This window comes from Diceros bicornis, chromosome 18 (genome assembly GCF_020826845.1).
Source record: "Diceros bicornis minor isolate mBicDic1 chromosome 18, mDicBic1.mat.cur, whole genome shotgun sequence".
Lineage (NCBI taxonomy): Eukaryota > Metazoa > Chordata > Mammalia > Perissodactyla > Rhinocerotidae > Diceros > Diceros bicornis.
In genome coordinates, this window is record NC_080757.1 from 432,329 (window position 1) to 451,608 (window position 19,280).

The window sequence follows — 19,280 nt, forward strand, 5'->3', positions numbered from 1 at the left end:
ATACCAGATGGAGACTGGGGTGTCTACACAGAAAATGAAGATTTCCAGAGATGAAGGTAAATATGAAGGCATTGTTTTCCTTATTTTTATTCACTCTAAGAGATACTGAATTTCTCAAGCAAACATAGTAGCAGTGTCTTGTGCGATTATAGAATGTGGAGAAGTAAACACTGTGCCCAGAGCGGCACAGAAGCTGTGGGCTGGGCGTGCACGGCTGTAAGGGGCCTCCGCTGCACGTGGAGGCGTTTATCTGAGGGTGACTGTGATGCAGTGAAGATGTTTATGTAAACAACTATTCAGAGCAATTGAAATAGGCATTAATAAAAACATCAGTGTTCAGAGAAACAGAAGAGTGGTGGTTACCAGAGGCTGGGCATCGGGGAAGTGGGAGACGGCCCAAGGGTGCAGACTTCCAGTTCTCAGAGTAACAAGGAGGGTCTGAGGCACAGCCCGGTGGTGATGGCGGACAATACTGGATCATATACTTGAAAGTCGCACAGAGAGTAGATCTTAAATGTTCTCACCGCAAAAAGAAGTGGTCACTCCACGCTGGGGTGTAGGTGCTCACTGACGCTCAAGTGGGAAGCGTTTTGCACTAGGGAAGTGTATCAAATCAACAGATGGGGCACCTTAAACTTACACAGTGTTATGTCAATTAGATCTCAATAAAGCTGAAAAGAAAAAAGCTCGGTGTTGCCATGTAGTAGGGCGGGGTTGGCAAGCCTCGGCCTGAGGTCCGAGTCCGGCCCGCCACCCGTTTGTGTTGTCGTGTTGGTTTTGTGGGAGTGGGTCGTGCGCCTTGATTCCTGCTCGTCTGCGCTGCCCGGGCAGAGCTGAGTCATTGCTGAGGCTGCCCCAGAGACTGGTCCACAGAGCCCAGGATGTTTGCTGTCTGGTCCTTTTCAGAAAAGCTTGCTGATCCCTGGGCTGGGGGACAAGGTGGCCACAGGGCAGCCAGTGGGGGCCGGTACAGTCACCCAGGGGAGAAGTGACAGGAGCCTGGCCTCAAGAGGCTGTGACAAGTGGCGGGAATCAGAATATGTTTTGGAGATAGAACCAACGGAACCCTGACTGACCATGGATAAAATGGACAGTAGTGAGAGTTTCAGATTTTCTTTCTAGCAAGGGGTCCCTGTCTTAAAAAGACAAAAACCATAAACTTATACAAAAGGTCAGTTGAAAAACTGACAAAAACCAAGAGTATTTTTGTCTGATGGAAGTCAGAGTTGGGCACCCAGCTGCCTGTGTTTTCAGCAGCCCTAACCCCCACACAGGACCAGAAACGCCCCCAGATACCCCAGTTCAGATGAGCAGAATGAAAACTGTAGAAGGAACAGAGGCCTGCACATCTTTCAGACAATCCTTAGCATTCTGAGTGGCATCCGTGCAGCCCCCAGGTGTGCGACTGCGTTGCCAGCATCTGGCTACTGTCTGCACCAGTTTCAGGGTGTTGTCACTCTGTAATAAGATAGAAGCTCCTTGCATTAGGCACGGCGGTAGGAAACACCGCAGCCAAGCTGTTGCCGTTTGCCACATCGGGCTGACTGACGGGGCAGACACAGGTCTCGACAGATACTCTTTAGAAGCCGACTTGCCTGCAGACAGATGAAGCAGAGGTGGACTTAGGGAGGGCCAGTGTTCTGGGCTGGATCACATGCCCAAAACTCTCATGCATTGAAGTCCTAACCCCCCGCACCTCAGAGCGTGACCTTACTTGGGGGTAGAGTCTTTATAGAGGTGATCAAGTTAAAATGAGGTCACTAGGGTGGCCCTAATGCAACATGACTGGTGTCCTCATACAAAGGAGTAATTTGGACACACACCGGGAGAAGACACAGGCCAAGGAGCAGGGCCTGGAACGGCTCCTTCCCCCATGGCCCTCGGGAGGAACAACTCTGCCAACACTTGATTCTGGACGCCTGGCCCCCAGAGCTGTCAGTGAGCTTCTTCTGTGTGGACTGCACAGTGTGGTGCTTGGTGACGGCAGCCCCAGGACGCTGATGCAGCCCGTCAGCCCGTGGGGGTGAGAAGACGGGGCGTCAGCCATCCTGTCTACACCTCCCAAAGTGCGCTGTGTGGACTTAAGGTGCACATAGGTGTGAAGTCTGAGTGGTGAAGGGTGAATCATTTTAATTGATGTAATCATGTATTTATCTTACAGTATAAATGGTTCTACAAATAGTTACGCATTTTTAAGGTTTAAATGCTACTAAAATATAGGTTTCAATGCTAATAAAAATATTAATATAAAATATAGGTAACATCTAAGTTTGTGAATGCTCAGATATTATTGCTTACTGTCATCAGTCAGAATCCATAACATTTAGCATGAGGTTTAGGTAGGTCTAGAAGAAAAGGTGAGTTAACGTAAAGAAAAATATTAGGCAACTAACAGTGCAGGTTGGTGGCTAGATGCAGCCAAAGGTCACAGGTGGGTGCAGATGAGGCCACTCCTGCTGCGGTCCAGGCAAAGAGCCTCAGACTTTCAGAGCCTGTGGCACCCTGGGCTCAGCCTGCCTTCCCCTTCCTGTCCACCCCACGCCCCAATACACACACACACACATGCATGTGTGCGCACACGCCCTCAGCACACACGTGCGCGCGCACACTGCCTCATGCCCTCCCTAAGGAGGCGAGGTGGGAATTTGCTTTGTAAGAGAAATGTAGGCAGCCCCACCCTGGTTCTGGTGTTGCCCACACGCCCTCTCTGAGGGCCAGTCTCCAGTTTTCTCCTCTTTCCCTCTTAAATGACAGCGAGCAGCAGAGCCCCAGCGGGTACCCGCTGCTTCCCGCCCTGTGAACACAGGTCAACAAGCTGTCCCGGGAGCCCGGTGAGACGGTCAACACGCAGGTGCTCGGAAACCAGGCGGCTGCGGCCATGTGTGCTGGAGCCTTGAGCCAAGGGAGGCAGCATGAGAGGTGGGACCATCCAGAGTCATCCCAGGGGAAGACATGACCAACACCAGTGACAGTGAGGGGCAGCCGTGAAGGTTTTATTTCTACAGAAGGTTCTTGGGGGCTGTGTCCAGCAGACGCGGTGACTTTATTGCAGGTGTGTGTAGGTGACAGTGACCTACAGTGGAGACCTGGGATAAAGATAGGGACGGCCTCCTGCCCTGGCACCGCCCCCTCCCCCAGCTCTTCTCTCCCCCTTCCTCCTGCTGTCTCTCCCTCTCACCCTCTGTCTCTCCTCTCCCCCAGTAACCTCTCTGTCTTTCTCTCTCTGCCTCTGCATCTCCCTCTCTTTCTCTCCCCGCCCCCTTCCTCTCTCTCCCCCTCTCACCATTCCCCCGCCCCGTTTCACGTGGCCAGGCCTCCCTCCTGGGCCGGAGCGCAGACGACCTGGAGGCCGCTGTCGGGGGCGCGCACACAGGGCTGTCCAGCCATGGTCCGGCCAAGGAGCCCCCACCTCCCAGTGCGCTCGGGGCCTGGCGTCCGGGGCGGGCCTGTGCTCTCCTGGGTGGGCGCTCTGCGCTCCGGGAAGCAGAAGCTGCAGGTCTCCACGGGCTCGGGCGGCCCGCCCGCCGCGCTTCCAGCTTCCATCCAGTGATCTGTGTGCAGAAGGGGAGAGGGCATTGGCCTTCGCCCCGACCCCTGCACCCAGGGGACAGCCGGCCGGGTTGTTGGGAGAAGGGAGAAGGTAAACTGCCCTGCACACCGCGTGCCCTCCTCCACCCGGCCGCCTCCCGGGCAGCCCCGGCCAGCGCCAGCTCCCCTTCTGCTTGGGGGAGCCTGCGCAGGAGCAGGCTTCCGCACTTGGCTAAGGCTCTGCCTGCGCCCCCAAGCCCCCAGGGTGACCACCTCCTTTCTGTTTCAGCCCTGAAAGCCCTGCACCTGGCAACCCTCCAGGCCCTGCCAGCCCGATGGCCGTCACCCCACACCCCTCCCTCCTCAGGTACCCCTCTCTTCTCGCCTTGACGCCTTGACGTTTGAACCTGGTTTCACTCAGATAGAAAAAACACTGCAGGGATTTGCCCAGACCTCGCCCGGGAAGAGCTGGCCAGGCGCTCTCCATGTAGAAGCGGGGGCAGCGCCAGGACAGAGGGATGGCCCATGGCTGGTCCACAAGCAGTGGGAGGGCAAGCAGCCCCGTTTCACACTCACCCTTGGAGGACTTGGCTGGAATCCGACACGGCCCTGGGGGGGGCTGGCAGGAGAACTGGTCCCCCCTCCTCCTGAGGAAGCAGGCCACCGCCAGGAGGAAGCAGCAGATGATGGCGCAGAGGCAGAGCCCCAGTGTGCTGTAGACCAGGGCCAGCTGGTCGGAGCTCAGCTTCAGCCCAGGGGGCACTGCAAGACAGCCCGAGGCCCTGACTTCAGGAGGGGTCCGCCACTGCCCAGGGCCCTTCTCTGAAGTGTCCCCCCCCCCCCAGGCCAAGCAGCCCCCTTGTCCTGTGGTCTGTCTGTCCCCTCATGAGGCCCAAGCAAGCCACATGGCCATGGCCATGCCGTCTGGAGGGCCGAGGCCCCAGCCCACAGCCTGCTGCGGGCCTGTCTGCCTCCTGGAGAAGCTGGTTCCTTCCCTCACCCTGAGGCTTGGCTGATGTGCCCTCTGGACCTGCAGGAAATCAGCCCCCTCTACCTCAGGCTAGTAGCAACTTCTTCCAGGGTCTCAGAACTGGACGCCTCTGGAGCTGGCCCTTTTTGCTGTCTCCTCTTGCTATGGGATGTAGATTGGGACAGTTCCAGAGGTGGACAGATGAATGAATGGACAATATAGTCCAGGGAGGATTCTCCGTCTGTCCTGACCTGCGCCTTCCTCCAAGAAGGAGCCTTTCTGGGGGAGCGCTTCCTCTGAGGGTGAGCCGGGTGTGGTTGCTAGTTCACAGGGCCCTGGGGAGATGGGGTGCTGCTCACACTACCTCTCAGGGCTTTGAGCCTCTGGTCTGGATGCCAGAGGAAGACTCAGCCCTGAGCCAAAGCCCACCCCTTGAAATCTCTCCTGGCCCCTGGAATTGGGGTGGCCCCTAGGCCTGGGGGAGAAGGTTAGTGTAATGTGTACATAATGTACTCATCACCTGACATGTGGGCACTTTCTGTACCGTCTCCCCTAGTCCCCCTGCTCCTGCGAAGGAGGACTTATTACTCCCCCTCAGAAACTGAGATAAATTCATATGCCCTCAAAGTCACCGTTTTAAAGTGTACAACTCAGTGGGTTTTAGTATATTCACAAGGTGGTGCTGTCATCAGCGCTATCTTAATTTGAGGACATTTCCATGATGTCCCTCTGCTGTGCCCTCTAGTAGGCCTGCCCCATCCCCTCCCCCCAGCCTCTGGCACCACTGCTCTGCTCTCTGGCTCTGTGGATTCGCCTATTCTGGACGTTTCCTATGAACGGAATCATACAGTGTGTGACCTTTTGTGTCTGGCTTCTGTCACTTAGCATGTTTTTGAGGCTCATCCATGCTGTAGCGTGTCTCAGGACTTCATGCCTTTCTGTGGCTACATAATATTCCATTGTACGGTCATCCCACACTTTTGTTTATCCATTCATCCGTCCACAGACGCTGGGGTGGTTTCTGCCTTTTGCTGTTATGAATACTGCTGCTATGAACACGCGTGTACAACTTTCTGTGTGGACATGTGTTGTCAGTTTTCCTGGGTAGATAGCTAGCAGTGGAGATGCTGGGCTGATGGTAACTCCACGTTTAACTTTCTGAGGAACTGCCAAACTGTTTTCCACCGTCTGCAGCTGTATCGTTTTACACTCCACTTTGCAGATGACAAAATGGAGACTCAAGTCACACTGCCCCAGTGGCAGAGCTGCAGCTGGGAGCAGGCCTGACAGGCTCCAGGCCAGTGCTCCAGGGCAGCCACACAGAGGCAACGAGGGCGGACACTGCCCTTCTTCCTTACACACGCTCCTGAGAGTCAGGAGAGGTATCAAGTGACAGAGCTGGCAGGTGCCACCCTGATGTGCACAGAGGGAGAACACAGCTCTGGGGGCTGGTGTCCCCACCCCAGGCCTGCCGTGCTCTCCTTCGTGCCCCTTGCCTAGAGCTCAGAGAGGCCACGGGCGAGAGAAAGCGAAGACACTGGTGCTACAGAGCTGGAGACGGAGGATCCAGGGAAAGGGCAGAGGGCAGAGGGCAGAGCAGGGCAACATCCACATTTCCCAGCTCCCAGGTCTTTCCATCTGTTCGCCTGCTCCTACTCGCCTCTGGAATGAAATGAAAACATCGTACTGGCCGGATCAGCAGGGGAGAGGCCGGCAGCCTTCACATCAGAGATGGAAGCCCAGCTACCAGATTGCTGCCGTGTACAAACGAACTGCCGTGTCGATTCAAGGAGAAAGACCCAACATCTGCACGTCTCACATGTTTCCACTGTGAATCCTAACACCCAGACCAACTCGTTCAGAGAGAAGTCCCCAAAGAACCACGTCCCCCTCTCCTGCCCTTCAAATCTGGGCTGGGCTGGGCCTCCCTGTGACCAGGAGGATGCAGCCGAGGCCACGCTGTGCCAGGCCTGGCCTGCACCCTAAGAAGACCGGGAGCCTCTGCTCATGCTCTCCAGGGAGCCCTGAGCCACCACATGAGAAGTCCAGCTGGAGAGGCCACATGGAGAAGGGGAGGCCATGAGACCAGAGGAGGAGAAGGGAGGCCCAGCCATCCCAGCATCAGAGGCGAGCCTCTTGGTGACTCCAACTCTAACACCGTCTGCTTGCGACCATGCAGAGACCCCAAGAAACACCGCAGAAGGCCCGCCCAGCTCAGCGCAGACACCCACAGAACCACGCAAGATGATAAACTGGTTGGTATTCGTAGGCCACTAAGTTCTGGGTGGCCTTTGGATGCCACGATAGACAACCAGCACAGATCCGCTCCTGAGGGAGTGAATGCCTTGTCCCAGCTCCTCTTGGTCCCTCTGCCCTGACCAGGGTGAGGTTTCGTGTGGGAAATGAACTAGCGCTTGCCTGGCGGCCCCCCCAGTGCATCTTACGAAGCCCCTGGACTAGGAAGAGATGCAAGTTCAAACTGCCACAGACGTGCTTTCCACCCATCTCACGGAGGCGTGGGGCACAGGCGCCGCCTGCCTGGTGGTCAGGTGGCCTCTCTTGGGGCCATTTGGAAGCATCTACCAACACTGAAGGCGCGGCCACGAAGGCAGTGCGTCCCGGGATGGGGGCCCCCGGGAGGTATGGAGCGAGAACAAAGGGGGGGCACCGGGACGCCGCCCATGGGGCCACATGGGAGCTGAAAATGGGCCTGGGGACGAAGACCAAACTACCGCCAGCACACGCTGCCTCCAGGAACGAACCCAGGCGGCTGGCGGTGGGATGGAGACTTTCCTGGAGACTTGGTGTATAATACCTTCTCCTTCTTCTGCTTTTAATGATCTCTATGAGTCATCTGTTCAAAGCAGAAAAGCAGCTCCAAGCTGCCCTGCAGGTTGGTCCACACCTCTGAAGAGCCGGGTCCAAGGCCCGCCAGACGGCCCCAAGTCGGTGCCCGGCAGCGCAGCCGCGCCCAGGAAGGCTGTCCCTGTGCTGCCTTTGCGCCCGGAGGCACTGCACCTGGGGCTGCGGCGGCCTGCGTGTCCCTGCTTTCCTTCCTTCAACCATGACGGTCACTCGGGTCCACGACCTCGGAAGCTGCCTTCTGCCGGCCCTCCGTGACCTGGCCCCCTCGGAACTGAGAGGCCTCGCCCGGTGCTTCACCGCCTGCTAACCCCGGAGCAAAGGGGCACAGTCAGAAGTGGTCAGGGAAAGGGAAGCCTCTCTGTCCTCCTCTGAAGATCCAGTCCTGGGGAGACAGCCCTGGGAGGTGCAGCTCCAAGCACCACCCCCAGGGGGCATCGCGCGGCTCTGGACGCTTGGGAGCCAGGAGGGCCCCGCTGCCTGGACAGTTTATTTCCAAGCCGCTTTTTGTTTTGGTTTTCTTTTTTTTTTTTTTTTTTTTTTTTTTGTGAGGAGATCAGCCCTGAGCTAACATCCGCCAATCTTCCTCTTTTTTTTTTTTGCTGAGGAAGACGGCCCTGGGCTAACATCTGTGCCCATCCTCCTCCACTTTATATGGGACGCCGCCACAGCATGGCTTACCAAGCAGTGCGTCGGTGCGCGCCCGGGATCCGAACCAGCGAACCCCGGGCCGCCGCAGCGGAGCGCGCGCACTTAACCGCTTGCGCCACCGGGCCGGCCCCTCTTTTGTTTTTTTAAACTGTCTTCAAAGCCATCTCTCACCTAAAAATAGTTTCCCCGAATGCTGCTGCCCCCAGCTCAGGCTTGGGCTGGCCAGTTGGGCAGCGTTGTCACTTGTCACTTAGGGGCAGAGCAAGGGGCCTTTGTGGCCATGCAGGGCTGGGCCAAGAATCCAGGGAGCACGCCTCAGCTGGTGTAGCCTGGGCCTGCGGCCACAACTCTTTACTTGAACGTGGCTTTGGACACTACTCAGCTGCTGCAGGCCTTGTGTGCTCGTCCGTAAAGGGGCGTGATGTTCCTCTCAGCATCGTTGTTGGCATCTGTGCATACGACGTGGGTAGGCCGGGGTGGAATGTTCCAGCAAGTCACCAAGGATCCCCACGCCTCCACGGCTCAGCCAGTGGGCGGGGGTTTGTCCCTGGGAAGGCGTGAGGCTGGTGTGACAGTTGTGTGATGCCAGGCACGTGAGGTTTCTGCTCCTCCTCCCTCGCGGAGGACCCCTGTGGGCCACGTCCACGAGGACAACTGCCCAGCAGCCTGGACTCTCCACTCTTCCCTCGAGTTCTGCACATGTGCTGATGCTGGGTGGAATGTCCGCCCTGCAGAGGGGTCCTGCAGGGAGTGTGAGCGTCAACATGAGGGCCCTGAGGGCCTCCGTGCGTCCGTATCTGTGGGCCTTTCCCACAGAGGACGCCTCTGTCTCCTCCGTGAGTGTGTGTGTGGGGACACTTGGCCGCCATCACTCTGGGAGCCGAGTTTGGGAAAGGGCGGGGGGGGGTGCTGTTTCCAGAATGGCACATCCTGCACTCCACCGCCCCCATCAGGGCCTGGCGTCCCGGAGCCCCATTCTTTCTGGTGCCACCTCCCTGAGAGTGACCCTCCCTCCTGCTGGTGGGAGCGGCAGGAGCGGCCGCAGCAGGACAGGGAGGGGGCAGCTCCTGCAGCCTTCCAGGCCCTCTCCCTGGCCCAGGTCGTGCCCGCTGGCCTTCCCGCGGCTCCCGTCTCTGTGGACAAGAAGCCCTGAGCCGGTCCTGCGCCACACTGCCCGCCCCTCCTCCCCCACAGCCTGATGTCCCCGGGGCGCCTCCGCCTCCACCGCAGCCTGCCCGTCCACCCTCGCCTCTCGGGCTTCCGTCCCCGTGTCTTACAAGGCGGGTCTCATTGAGGACCCGCTCCAGGGACCTCGCTTCAGCCCTGGGCAGGCAGAGGGTGTGGGCGCCGCCACTGTGACGTCGCCTGTCGCAGTCGAGGGGGAAAGAGAGAGAAAACACTCGGCACCCTGAGATTATCAAACACAAAGCCAGCCATCAGACCAGCCACCGGGCGCCCAGTCCAGCTCGTTCTCCAAAGAAAGGAGACCTTGAGCAACTCCCGGGACAAAGGCGGTGTCACCCCCACGATGCTGATCCCGGCTTTACACATGCGGCCGCACGCGACAGAGCAGCAGTTCCCCCTGCACAGACGTCCTGCATGCCCAGCAGCCTAGTCGCTGCGTCTCTGGTCCCTCATGCCTGTTGTGAGCCCCTCCTCCAGCCCCACCTGCCCGGCTCGGCTCTCCCGCCACACCGGCTCCAGTGGCTTCACACGGGCCTCCCCCTTTGGCTTCAGGCCCACCACCTGTGATCTTCCTGATGGGGCTCTGGGCCCGGGCCGGGCATCCTGGGCGGCCCGGGGAACAAGCAGGGCCCTGGAGGGCAGTCTGTGCTGCTCTGTGCCCCAGCCGCCCCGCGCATTCCCGTCTGGTGGAATTAGGTTAAAACGGACCCGGGGATGTTAAGGGACTGATAAAGGACGAGGCTCAGTGGGGAGAGGGGAGAGGAAGACGCCTGGCCTGTTGGCCTCAGCAGCTGAGAGGGGCTCCCTGCTGTGGGTGGAGAGCCCGCAGCCCCTGCCATTTCTGTAGGTCAGAGTGCCTCCGCCTGGGGACGCCTGAAAATGGCCCTTCATAGGGCCTGACCAACTCTGACCTTGTGGCCAGAGCTGGTGGACATTTGCACCCTTCTCTGCAGTGTGACCTACTCTTTCTAGAACCTTCCTCCTTGTCTGCCTCGGTGGACATATAGCCCTTCAGGTTCTGCTCTGACATCCCCGACTGCTCCTTCCCAGCCTGTCTGTGGGGTACAGACTCCCCCACAAAGGGCTTCCTCCTCAGTCCTCTTCTCTCCTCACACCTCCTGGGTCCCCGGGGAACCTTTTCCATTTCTGTGACCACAACTGCCACCTTGTGGGCCAGTGAAATCCAGTTCTCCAGGTGAGATGCTGCCCAGAGCTCCAGACCCATGGGGGGTCCTGGCTGCTCCCAAGGCTGGCGTCACGCTCCCGTGGGGGGACCCAAGTCAGTGCTCTTGGTTCCCTCCTCTGACCCCACGGGAGCGGGTTGAATGCTGGCCCCTAAAGAGATGCCACCTCATTACCTGCAAATATGACCTTATTTATTTATTTTTTTAATAACTTTATTTATTTATTTTTTCCCCCAAAGCCCCAGTAGATAGTTGTATGTCATAGCTGCACATCCTTCCAGTTGCTGTATGTGGGACGCGGCCTCAGCATGGCCGGAGAAGCGGTGCGTCGGTGCGCACCCGGGATCCGAACCCAGGCCGCCAGCAGCGGAGCGCGCGCACTTAACCGCTAAGCCACGGGGCTGGCCCCAAATATGACCTTATTTAGGAAAAAGAACTTCTGCAGGTGTCCTAGGTCAAGGATCTCAAGATGAGATCATCTTGGATTAGGGTGGGCCCTAAATTCAATGCCAAGTGTCCTCAGAAGAGAAGCAGAGAAGACAGACAGACACACAGGAGGAGCCATGTGAAGACGCAGCAGAGTCTGGAGGGATGTGGTCACAGTCAGGACTGCCTGGATCCCCCAGAGCTGTTCGGGGCCAGGAAAGACTCTCCTCGAGAGCCTTCGGAGGGAGTGAGCCCTGCTGACACCTTGATATCCCACTGCTGGCCTCCAGAATTGTGAGAGACTACATCTGTGTTGCTTCAAGCCCCCCGCTTTGTGGCACGTTGTTACAGCAGCCACGGGAAGCTAACACAGCCCACCCAGGAGAGGACCCACGTTCTGCGCTTCCCACTCAACGAGTTCCCTTAAGTGCCTGGCATGCTCCTGCGTGCTCAAAGCCCAAAGTCATTTGGGGCCTCTTGAGAGCCCTGTGAGGTAGGTGCTGTTGTGATGGTGCCAGGGGGGTGGGAGGAGGACAGCTAGGCACAAGCAGTCTGGAAGCTTCCTTGGGTCGCCCAGGAGGTGGGGCTGGATCCAGGGGCAGGCAGGCCAGCCCAGGGCCCTGCTCACAACAGCTCCCAGAGCTCTTAACTCAGGACCCGGGGGCTGTGGATGGAGTTGGGGGTCTGTGGACTTGGATAAGAAAAACAAATCTTTATTTTCACTGCCTGCCAACTGAAATTTAGACTTTGCTTCCACTCAACGTGGAGGCCACAGCCCCCGTTGTCTGAGCAGTGACCGTGGCTTTGTCGAGAGCAGAACCACAGGTATTTCCTTGTCCCCCTTCAATGGCTTTAGCCTGAAGCGTCGCCTGTGCTCACAGGTAGTCTGAAATCACTGTCGTCATCCAGCCCCCACTCCATCCTGTTATTTAATGCATCGATAGAGAAACCTGTCGATTCAGTCTGAGGTTGCAGTCTGTGCAATATTTTGGTAATATTTTGATTTGATATTTGGTCTACTATTCTGAGATACTGTTTTTTGATGGTATCTCAACACCACTGGTTTCTTTGTAACCCTGCCTGCTTTGTTTGCTGCACTGTAGAGCATCACCCCAAGAAGGGCCCGTGCACCCCCAGTGCCGAGGTGGTGCGGTGGCTGAGCAGCCCAGCTGTGCCCAACGCCTCCGCCGCTGACCAGACACGAGGGCCTTTCCGCCCCACCAGTCCCCTGCCAATGCACTGTCCCTCCGTCTCCATCCCAGGTCCTTGTCATCTGTGGCCTTCATTATTGCCAGAAACAGCCTCTCGCGGGGCCCTGCCGCCATCCCCCGGGACAGTGCTGACCCTCTCGTGCTGCGCCTGCCCCTGCCTCCAGGAGCATGTCAGTCTCCCCAGCCTGGCAGACAGCGTCTGGTCCCTCCCAGGACCCTCTCCAGCCGGCCCTGAATGCCTGCTGGCCCGTCTCAGTCCCTGCTCCGTCCAGCCGCCGCACGCCTGTCCTAGTGCCCCCCGTGCAGTCTCCCTGGGGAGAGGAGCCACTCCCTGTACGGCGCCCCCGGCCCTGGCAGGGAGCTCATCACGTGGGCCTGGAAGGGCCACGTGTCTGTCTCCCAGGAGAAAACAGCCGACTCCATCGTTCGATGTCTGAGCCTTCCCCTCTGCGCCACGTCGGAGCAAGCTGACAGGAAAGCCCGGGTGCGCCCTCCTTTGGTGCCAATGGAGATTCAAACCGCGCGAGTCCCTCCCACACGTGGGAGCTCTGGCCCGGCCACCCCCAGCAGGCTCCTCTCCCACCCTCTCACGCCGTGTCCAGACCAGCTCCGGCCCTGCCCGGCCCTCTCCCCTGAGAGCCTCATCGTGTGACCCACAGCCTCTCTGTGCATCCCGGCTCGTGTGCACAGCGGCAGCCTCAAGGCCCCCACAATCTGGGGGGGTCCCTCCTGCCCCTGCAGACCGGCCACCACCTAGGCTGGGAGCCCCTGGTGCCGGGATTTGGTCTCGTCCCGCCAGCTCCCCCTCTAGCACAGAGCTCCTCCCGCCCCCGTGGCCAGCTCCTCTGCCCCTCCAGCACTTGCCCGTGTTCTTCCGTCTGCCTGGAACACCCTTCCTCCACCTTGACTCTTCAACACGTTTTCTTTTTAAATGAGCAGTTACCGTATGCTGGGGCATCCCTGAGCCTGATGAGTGCTCTCCTACAGTCTTCACAACGACTCCATGGCGGCATATCACCTCAGTCTCACAGAACCAAGCTCAGAGAGGTGCAGAAACTTGCTCAAGGTCACACAGTTAGTGAGGGATGGAACCAGGGTCCACGCCCGCCCCAGTCTGCCTTAAAGGCCCCTCCTCAGGGAAGCCTCCTTGCCCTCCGTCGCACCCCTGGCTGGGTTCCTTACCACCATGCACTGAGATTAATTTATCGTTTGCATGGGTCTTGTCCATTGTCTGACTCTCCCATTAGACTGTGACTTGCACGGGCTGAGGGATAGGATCTCCTTGCTCTTGCCGCCTCCCCCACGCACAGCCAGCCCTCCACAGTTGTGCAGCAACGAAGGAACGACAGTCTGAGGGGCACGCACGAGAGCCCTCGAGCGGGGCTGAGGGGGGCCTGGCAGGGGCAGGGAATGAGTAGGGGCATGGCAGGATTCGGGGAGCCCACCAGGGGGGCAGGGGACAGATCAGCTCCACCACTGTGTGCAGCTGGACACGGCTTGGACACATAGTGTCCTCCAGTCCCCTAAAACAGGTCCACACCTGGTCCCTCCCGGGCATGCGGCCCTGGTACTTCTTGTTTACAGTCCACACCAAGTCCGGCTCCGGCCCCAGCAGCACACCCGCTGTCGGGAGAGAGCAGAACCGACCTACACCCAGACCTCTGGACGGACACAGGGCGGGGGCCACAGGACAGTCACCAAGTCACCGAGGCCCGGGGAGGACCTGTGGTGTCCCCTGGCCGTGCCAGCTGCCCCTGCTGCCCCAACTTGTCCTTACCCCCCATCCACACGTCCTGGAGCCGAGATGAGGCTCCAGTTTCCACCCAGTGCCCTCCAGGGAGGGGCTGGGCTATGATCACAAACAGGAATGGCTAACCATGTCCCATGGGCAGCAGGCCACCCTCAGGGAGTGACAATCCCATGGGCACCACTCTGGGATTTTTGCTGTTGCAGAGTGGACAAACTTTGGGACCCAGAGCCTGGCCCAAATCCCAGCTCAGCCATGCACTCGCTGTGCGGCTCTCAGCTGTCACGTCAAATTTTGAGACTCAGTTTCTCGACCTGTAAAGTGGGTAGGGTTGATCTGAAGAGGAATCTATTGCATCAGAGGTGGGGAAGGTTCCGGGTTCAGCTGGAAGAATCACATACGTTGCCGACTGTAGGGCAGGTGCAGGGTCACCAGACACACGGGGAGCAGGTGTGTCCCCCGCTTCGTGGTTCGGTTCACTGCTCCCTCTGTGTCCACCCCCTCTGCATGGGAACCTGCAGTTCCTCTCTCTCTCTCTCTCTCTCTGCTGTGCTAGATTAAAACTCACCATGGTGACAAATTCTTTGCCTCTCCTCCCACCAAGGGGTGGCATCTGGCTCCCTCCTTGGATCTGGCTGGCTTTGCAACTTGAGTCATAGGAGGCAGCGGCGATGGTGTAATGAAGCTCGCAGCCCAGGCACCCCGAGGCCTCTGTCTTTCTACTTCTTACACTCCTGCCATCATCACGAGAGAAGGACGTGCCTTGCCAGCCCGCTGGCCCCAAGATGAGGATGAGAGACACGGGGCAGAGCCACCTCTAGCTGAGCCAGCCGAACACAGCCGACCCTGCCAAACCCCAGACTCAGGAGGCATGAGCCACTGAGCGTGGGGGCTCTTTGTGACGCGCCACAGCTCACGGACAAGAGAGCAGACAAGAGTAGGAGACGACAGTCTAGCCGAGTAGAGCTTGGGGACAGGCAGCCTCCATCCTCAGGGCACGTGAGCTCGCCCTTGGGCATCCTGGCACCAGAGCCTGGCTGCATGGGAAGGACGCCATCACGAGGGAGTCAGAGCAAGGGGACGAAGTCAGCCCGCACGCTGCGAGCTCAGCCGGTCTCCCCACCGACAGGGCACTGTAATAACATCTCAAGCGTCTGTGGGTCCACATGGCCTCCCCCTCCCGTCCCTCCTGCCACCACAGAGCAGGCGAGCCAAGAGGTGTCTTCTGGGAGGATCGTTAGACCATTTTCAATGCTCGGCCAGCCCCCACCATAAGCCTTTTTGTAATACTTTTTCCTTCTCATTCTGAGGAAGTCTCCGTGGCCTCTGAATGGAATGAGATCCTGCTCACAGGTCAGCCCTGCGGGTTGCTTGCCACCCTGTGTTTTAAGAACACATTCGGCCTTCATTCTAAGGCTCCCGACCACCAGGTCTTTTCTCCTCCCGCTTCCTTCTCACCCCCAGACTTCTGGATATTTTGCGTAATTTTTTTCTCTCCTGTGATGATCCTCCTGGCTTCTGGCCATCTGCCTGGACTCTGACTTCCCGCTCTGCAGACCCCCGTTATTCAGGCCTGGGGCCTGGCCCTCCACCCCTGTGACCCTCAGACACCGTGCAGCCAACCGCACGTGACTTACCTGGACCTGCCTCCGAGCCTCTGGGCTCCGATCCCGGGGACCTTCCCCAGCCGTCAGGCCTGGCGTTGGCCTCCCCCGTCCTCTGTCTCCTGAGCTCGGGGGGCAGGCTCACTTGGCTCTTGAGCTTGTTCTCACAGAAGTACGTGCACTGCTTGGGGTGGCGTCCACAGATGGAGGTGCAGCTGATGCAGTCCCTCAGGAGCTGGTCGTAGTACCAGCCCTGCTCCTTGAGGCAGCTCAGAGACTCTGGGAGACAGAAACAAGTGATGGCGCTGGGCGACCAGAGCTGCAGGAGCTGTGGGTCTGGCCGCAAAGGGCACCAGAGTTCAAACAAATCACAATCCAGAATAGCAATTCCAGAATAATCCTTTTCCAATATGCACATATAAGGCTGTCCTTTGTTCTCTAAGTACTGTTTTTCAGCTGCATTACACGCATTTTGATATGCAGTATTTTTTCTATATCTAGTTTAAAGTGTTTTTACTTTTCATTATTATTTCTTCCTTGACCTATATAGCTTATTTAAAAGTGCATTTCTCCGGCCGGGCCGGGGGTGTAGTGGTTAAGTTTGTGCACTCCGCTTTGGCGGCCCCGGGGTTCGCAGGTTCGGATCCCAGGCGCGGACCTACGCACTGCTTATCAAGCCATGCTGTGGTGGCGTCCCACATATAAAGTAGAGGAAGATGGGCACAAATGTTAGCACAGGGCCAGTCTTTCTCAGCAAAAAGAGGAGGATTGGCAACAGATGTTAGCTCAGGGCTAATCTTCCTCACACACACACACACAAAAAGTACATTTCTTAGTTTCTAAACATATAAGGATTTTCTAGTTATCTTTTAAAATTGATATTTAAGTTATTAAGTTCTTCTCACGTAAGTTCTTTACTTGCAGTTTTCAAACCTGATAAAGGAGAAACATATTTCACATGAACATAACGATTGGAGGGGAAGCCAGAATCCGCCTTGGCGAGTTGGGGGAGGGGGAAGGAAGGTGGGAAAACTCGAATTAAGACTGTTTCTTGTGTCTTAGTGAGTGAGAATTACAGGACCTTGACCAGGTATCGGGGCCAAGGAGCAGAAGGCCCACGAGCTGAAGCCAACCCGCGGGCCTCAGGAGAGCTCCTGGGAGCGCAGGACGGTCTGCGTCTGCCGCGTGGGGCCTCGGCCCTCGGTCCTCGTCTCTAAAATCAGACTCGACTTCCATGCCACTGTGACACACAGGGGACATTAGGGGCACGGCTCAGAGGCAGTGCAGGGCAGAGGCTGAGAACACAGGCTCCAAGGCCCCCGTGGACGTGGGGCCTCCCTCCCTCAACCTCTTGCCGCTTGTGAGGTCTTAACCTCTCCGTGCCTCAGTTTCCTCATTCCCAAGAGAAAAGTAATCATAGTTTGACTTCTTAAGGTTGTTGTGAGGATCTGAAGTTCCCAGCACAGGGCCTGACACATAATAAATAAATGCTCAGTTACTGGAAGGTTCGAGTAGAATATTCATCTGTGCCTCTTTGCGATGCAAACACACCAACCCTTAACATCCTTGACCGAGTAGAGGGAAAGACCAGAAAGATGGTGGATCTGGGACCTCAGGGCAGACTCAGACGGCCCTGATGGGACCAGTGACCTCCTCCGCCGGCCCTGCCCTGGCCCTGGGGCTTCACGGAGCCACAGGAGCCCTGAGGCCCCTCACGAGATGGAGTGAACCTGACGGCTGATGGCGGTGGGGTTCCTGGGTTTTCTGTGACCTCGTTCCCTCCTGAGGGACCCCAGTGTGGCTGAGCAGGAGGTGTCTGAGCTCCCTCGCTGCCTGACCGCACAACCTCCCTGTGGGTGTCTGCCCACCTCCATGCCTTTGCCCACACTGGTCCCTCTCCCAGCGGTGCCTTTCCCTCACCCGACTCCCACACCGACGCACTCTTCACGCTTCACCTCAGGGGCTACCTCCTCCGGGAACACTTCTCTGCTCTCCAAGCCATCAGCCGGAGGCGGTCTCTCCCAGCTGTGTGGCATTTATGGGACTTTACTTTCTACCTCTAAATGTAGTCATTTCTCCCATTAAATGAAAACCTCTTTGAAGGGTCGTGTCAGATTCCTACTTTTGAGGGGGCAGAGAGTTCCGTGAATATTGGTGGAACGACACAGTGAATGTTCTACTTCGTTAATGGACAGTGGTGCAGTCATGGTTTTGGAGGCAGAGAGTCCTGGTTCAAATCCTAATTCTTCCTCTATTATGCTGTGTGATCTTGGGCAGGTCACTCAGCCTCTCTGAGCTCCACTACCCATAAATGGTATTTGTGGGGCACTTGCTGTGTGTCAGGCACTGTGCTGGGCTCGAGGAGCTCACAGAGACAGACGTGAAACAGATACACACGAAAGAACATAATACAAACTGTGACTCGTTCCAGCGAGAAAAAGGACACATTATGAGAAAGAGCAGCAAGAAAAATATATTTTTTCAAGAAAATCAGAGAAAATTAGATCTGGCCTGAATACGGACAACATTAAGGAATTACCGCTGAGGCGACAAAACGTCAAGGTTCTATTTGAAAGGCCCTTATGTGTTAGGGACTCGCAATTTAGTGTTTACAGGTCAAATGATGTGAGTTCTTGGACTGGTTTTAAACGAGCAAAAGAAACTAGTCGAATAAAAAGGCGGAATTTTTAAAGCAGATGATGGGTAGACAGAGGTTTATTATGCTATCTTCTCTATGCTTGATCATCTCTATAATAAAACGTTTCAAAAGAAAGTAAGAACAGAGAATGACAAAGCCGGGCCTAATTTCTTTTGGGTAGTCAGAGAAGACCTCTGACATCTGGCTGAGTCTTGAAGGTTAGGTGGGAGTGAGCAGAGTGAAAAATGGGGAAATGCATTCCATGCAGAGGGTTTGACACGTGCAAAGGCCCTGAGGCAGGAGAGAACATAGCATGTTCAAGAAACTGCAAGGCGGACAGTGTGGCCAAAGCAGAAAGGTCGAGGGGTAAAGGGGGGGCCATCTCCTCCCACCACCCCTCCTCAGGCACCCAAGTGCACTGGGGCCAGAGGGACCTCTGTGGGGGAAGGACGGGGGTGACCCAGCCGTCCCCTGGGCTCAGGCCCCAGAACTCACTGCAGAAGGCCGTGCAGGGGCGTGGAATCTGGTGGCTGCAGAAGGGTTTGCAGGAGAAGCAGACGTTCAGCAGGGGGTCCCAGTACTGCTCTTCGGGGCAGGGCTCCATGGCCACTGCCGTCCGCAGGCCCTGTGGAGCTGAGAGGCAAGGAGCGTGAGGGCAGTTGGCACCCCACTGGAGGCTGGAACCTAGGCGGCCTCTCCTGCTCACGCCCCCACTCTCTGTCTCAGCGAGCAGTGGGGGAGCCACACAACACTGGCTTCCAACCCCAGCTGCACTCGCTGGGTGACCTGGGGCAGCCACCTCAACTCCCTGAGCCTCAGTTTCTCCACCTGTGACATGGCCATTCTGAGGCCCCTCCTTCACATCAGTGCCCCTCGAGGCCCTGTTCTCTGCCTTCTTTAACAGGCCACAGGATCTTGGCACACGCTGCCCCCTTTGCATAAAATGCTGTTCTTCCCGCTCCTCGGCTGGTTACTTCCTCTTGATCTTTTAAACCTTTGTTTCAGGTTCACTTCCTCAGGGAGCCTTTCTAGCTCTCCCCCAGACCAGGACACGCCCCTGCTCTGCACACTGACCTGCCTGTTGCTTGTCACTTCACTTCTACGAGTGTGAATATTTGGTACCATCTCCCCACCGTGAGCACTATGCAGGCAGGGACTCTGATTTTCTGTTTGCTGCCGGGTCCTGAGAACCTGGAGAGTGCCCAGGACAGAGCAGGTGCTCATTTAATGAATGAACAAAAAGAAAAGCAGACCTACCCCGTGCCTAGCATACT

The 19,280-nt window shown here is 57.3% G+C and overlaps 1 protein-coding gene across 1 annotated transcript in view; it reads right to left on the reverse strand.

Moving 5' to 3' along the window:
• Positions 1-3,300: 3,300 nt before the first annotated feature.
• Positions 3,301-19,280, reverse strand: part of TNFRSF13B (TNF receptor superfamily member 13B) — a 33,744-nt gene continuing 17,764 nt past the window's right edge. Inside the window, exons 2-5 of the mRNA XM_058559490.1 lie at positions 18,502-18,639; positions 15,402-15,647; positions 4,105-4,290; positions 3,301-3,551 (exon numbers count right to left, since the gene is read on the reverse strand). Of these exons, the coding sequence (XP_058415473.1) occupies positions 3,301-3,551; positions 4,105-4,290; positions 15,402-15,647; positions 18,502-18,639 (821 nt within the window). The remainder of the gene's footprint in view (positions 3,552-4,104; positions 4,291-15,401; positions 15,648-18,501; positions 18,640-19,280) is intronic.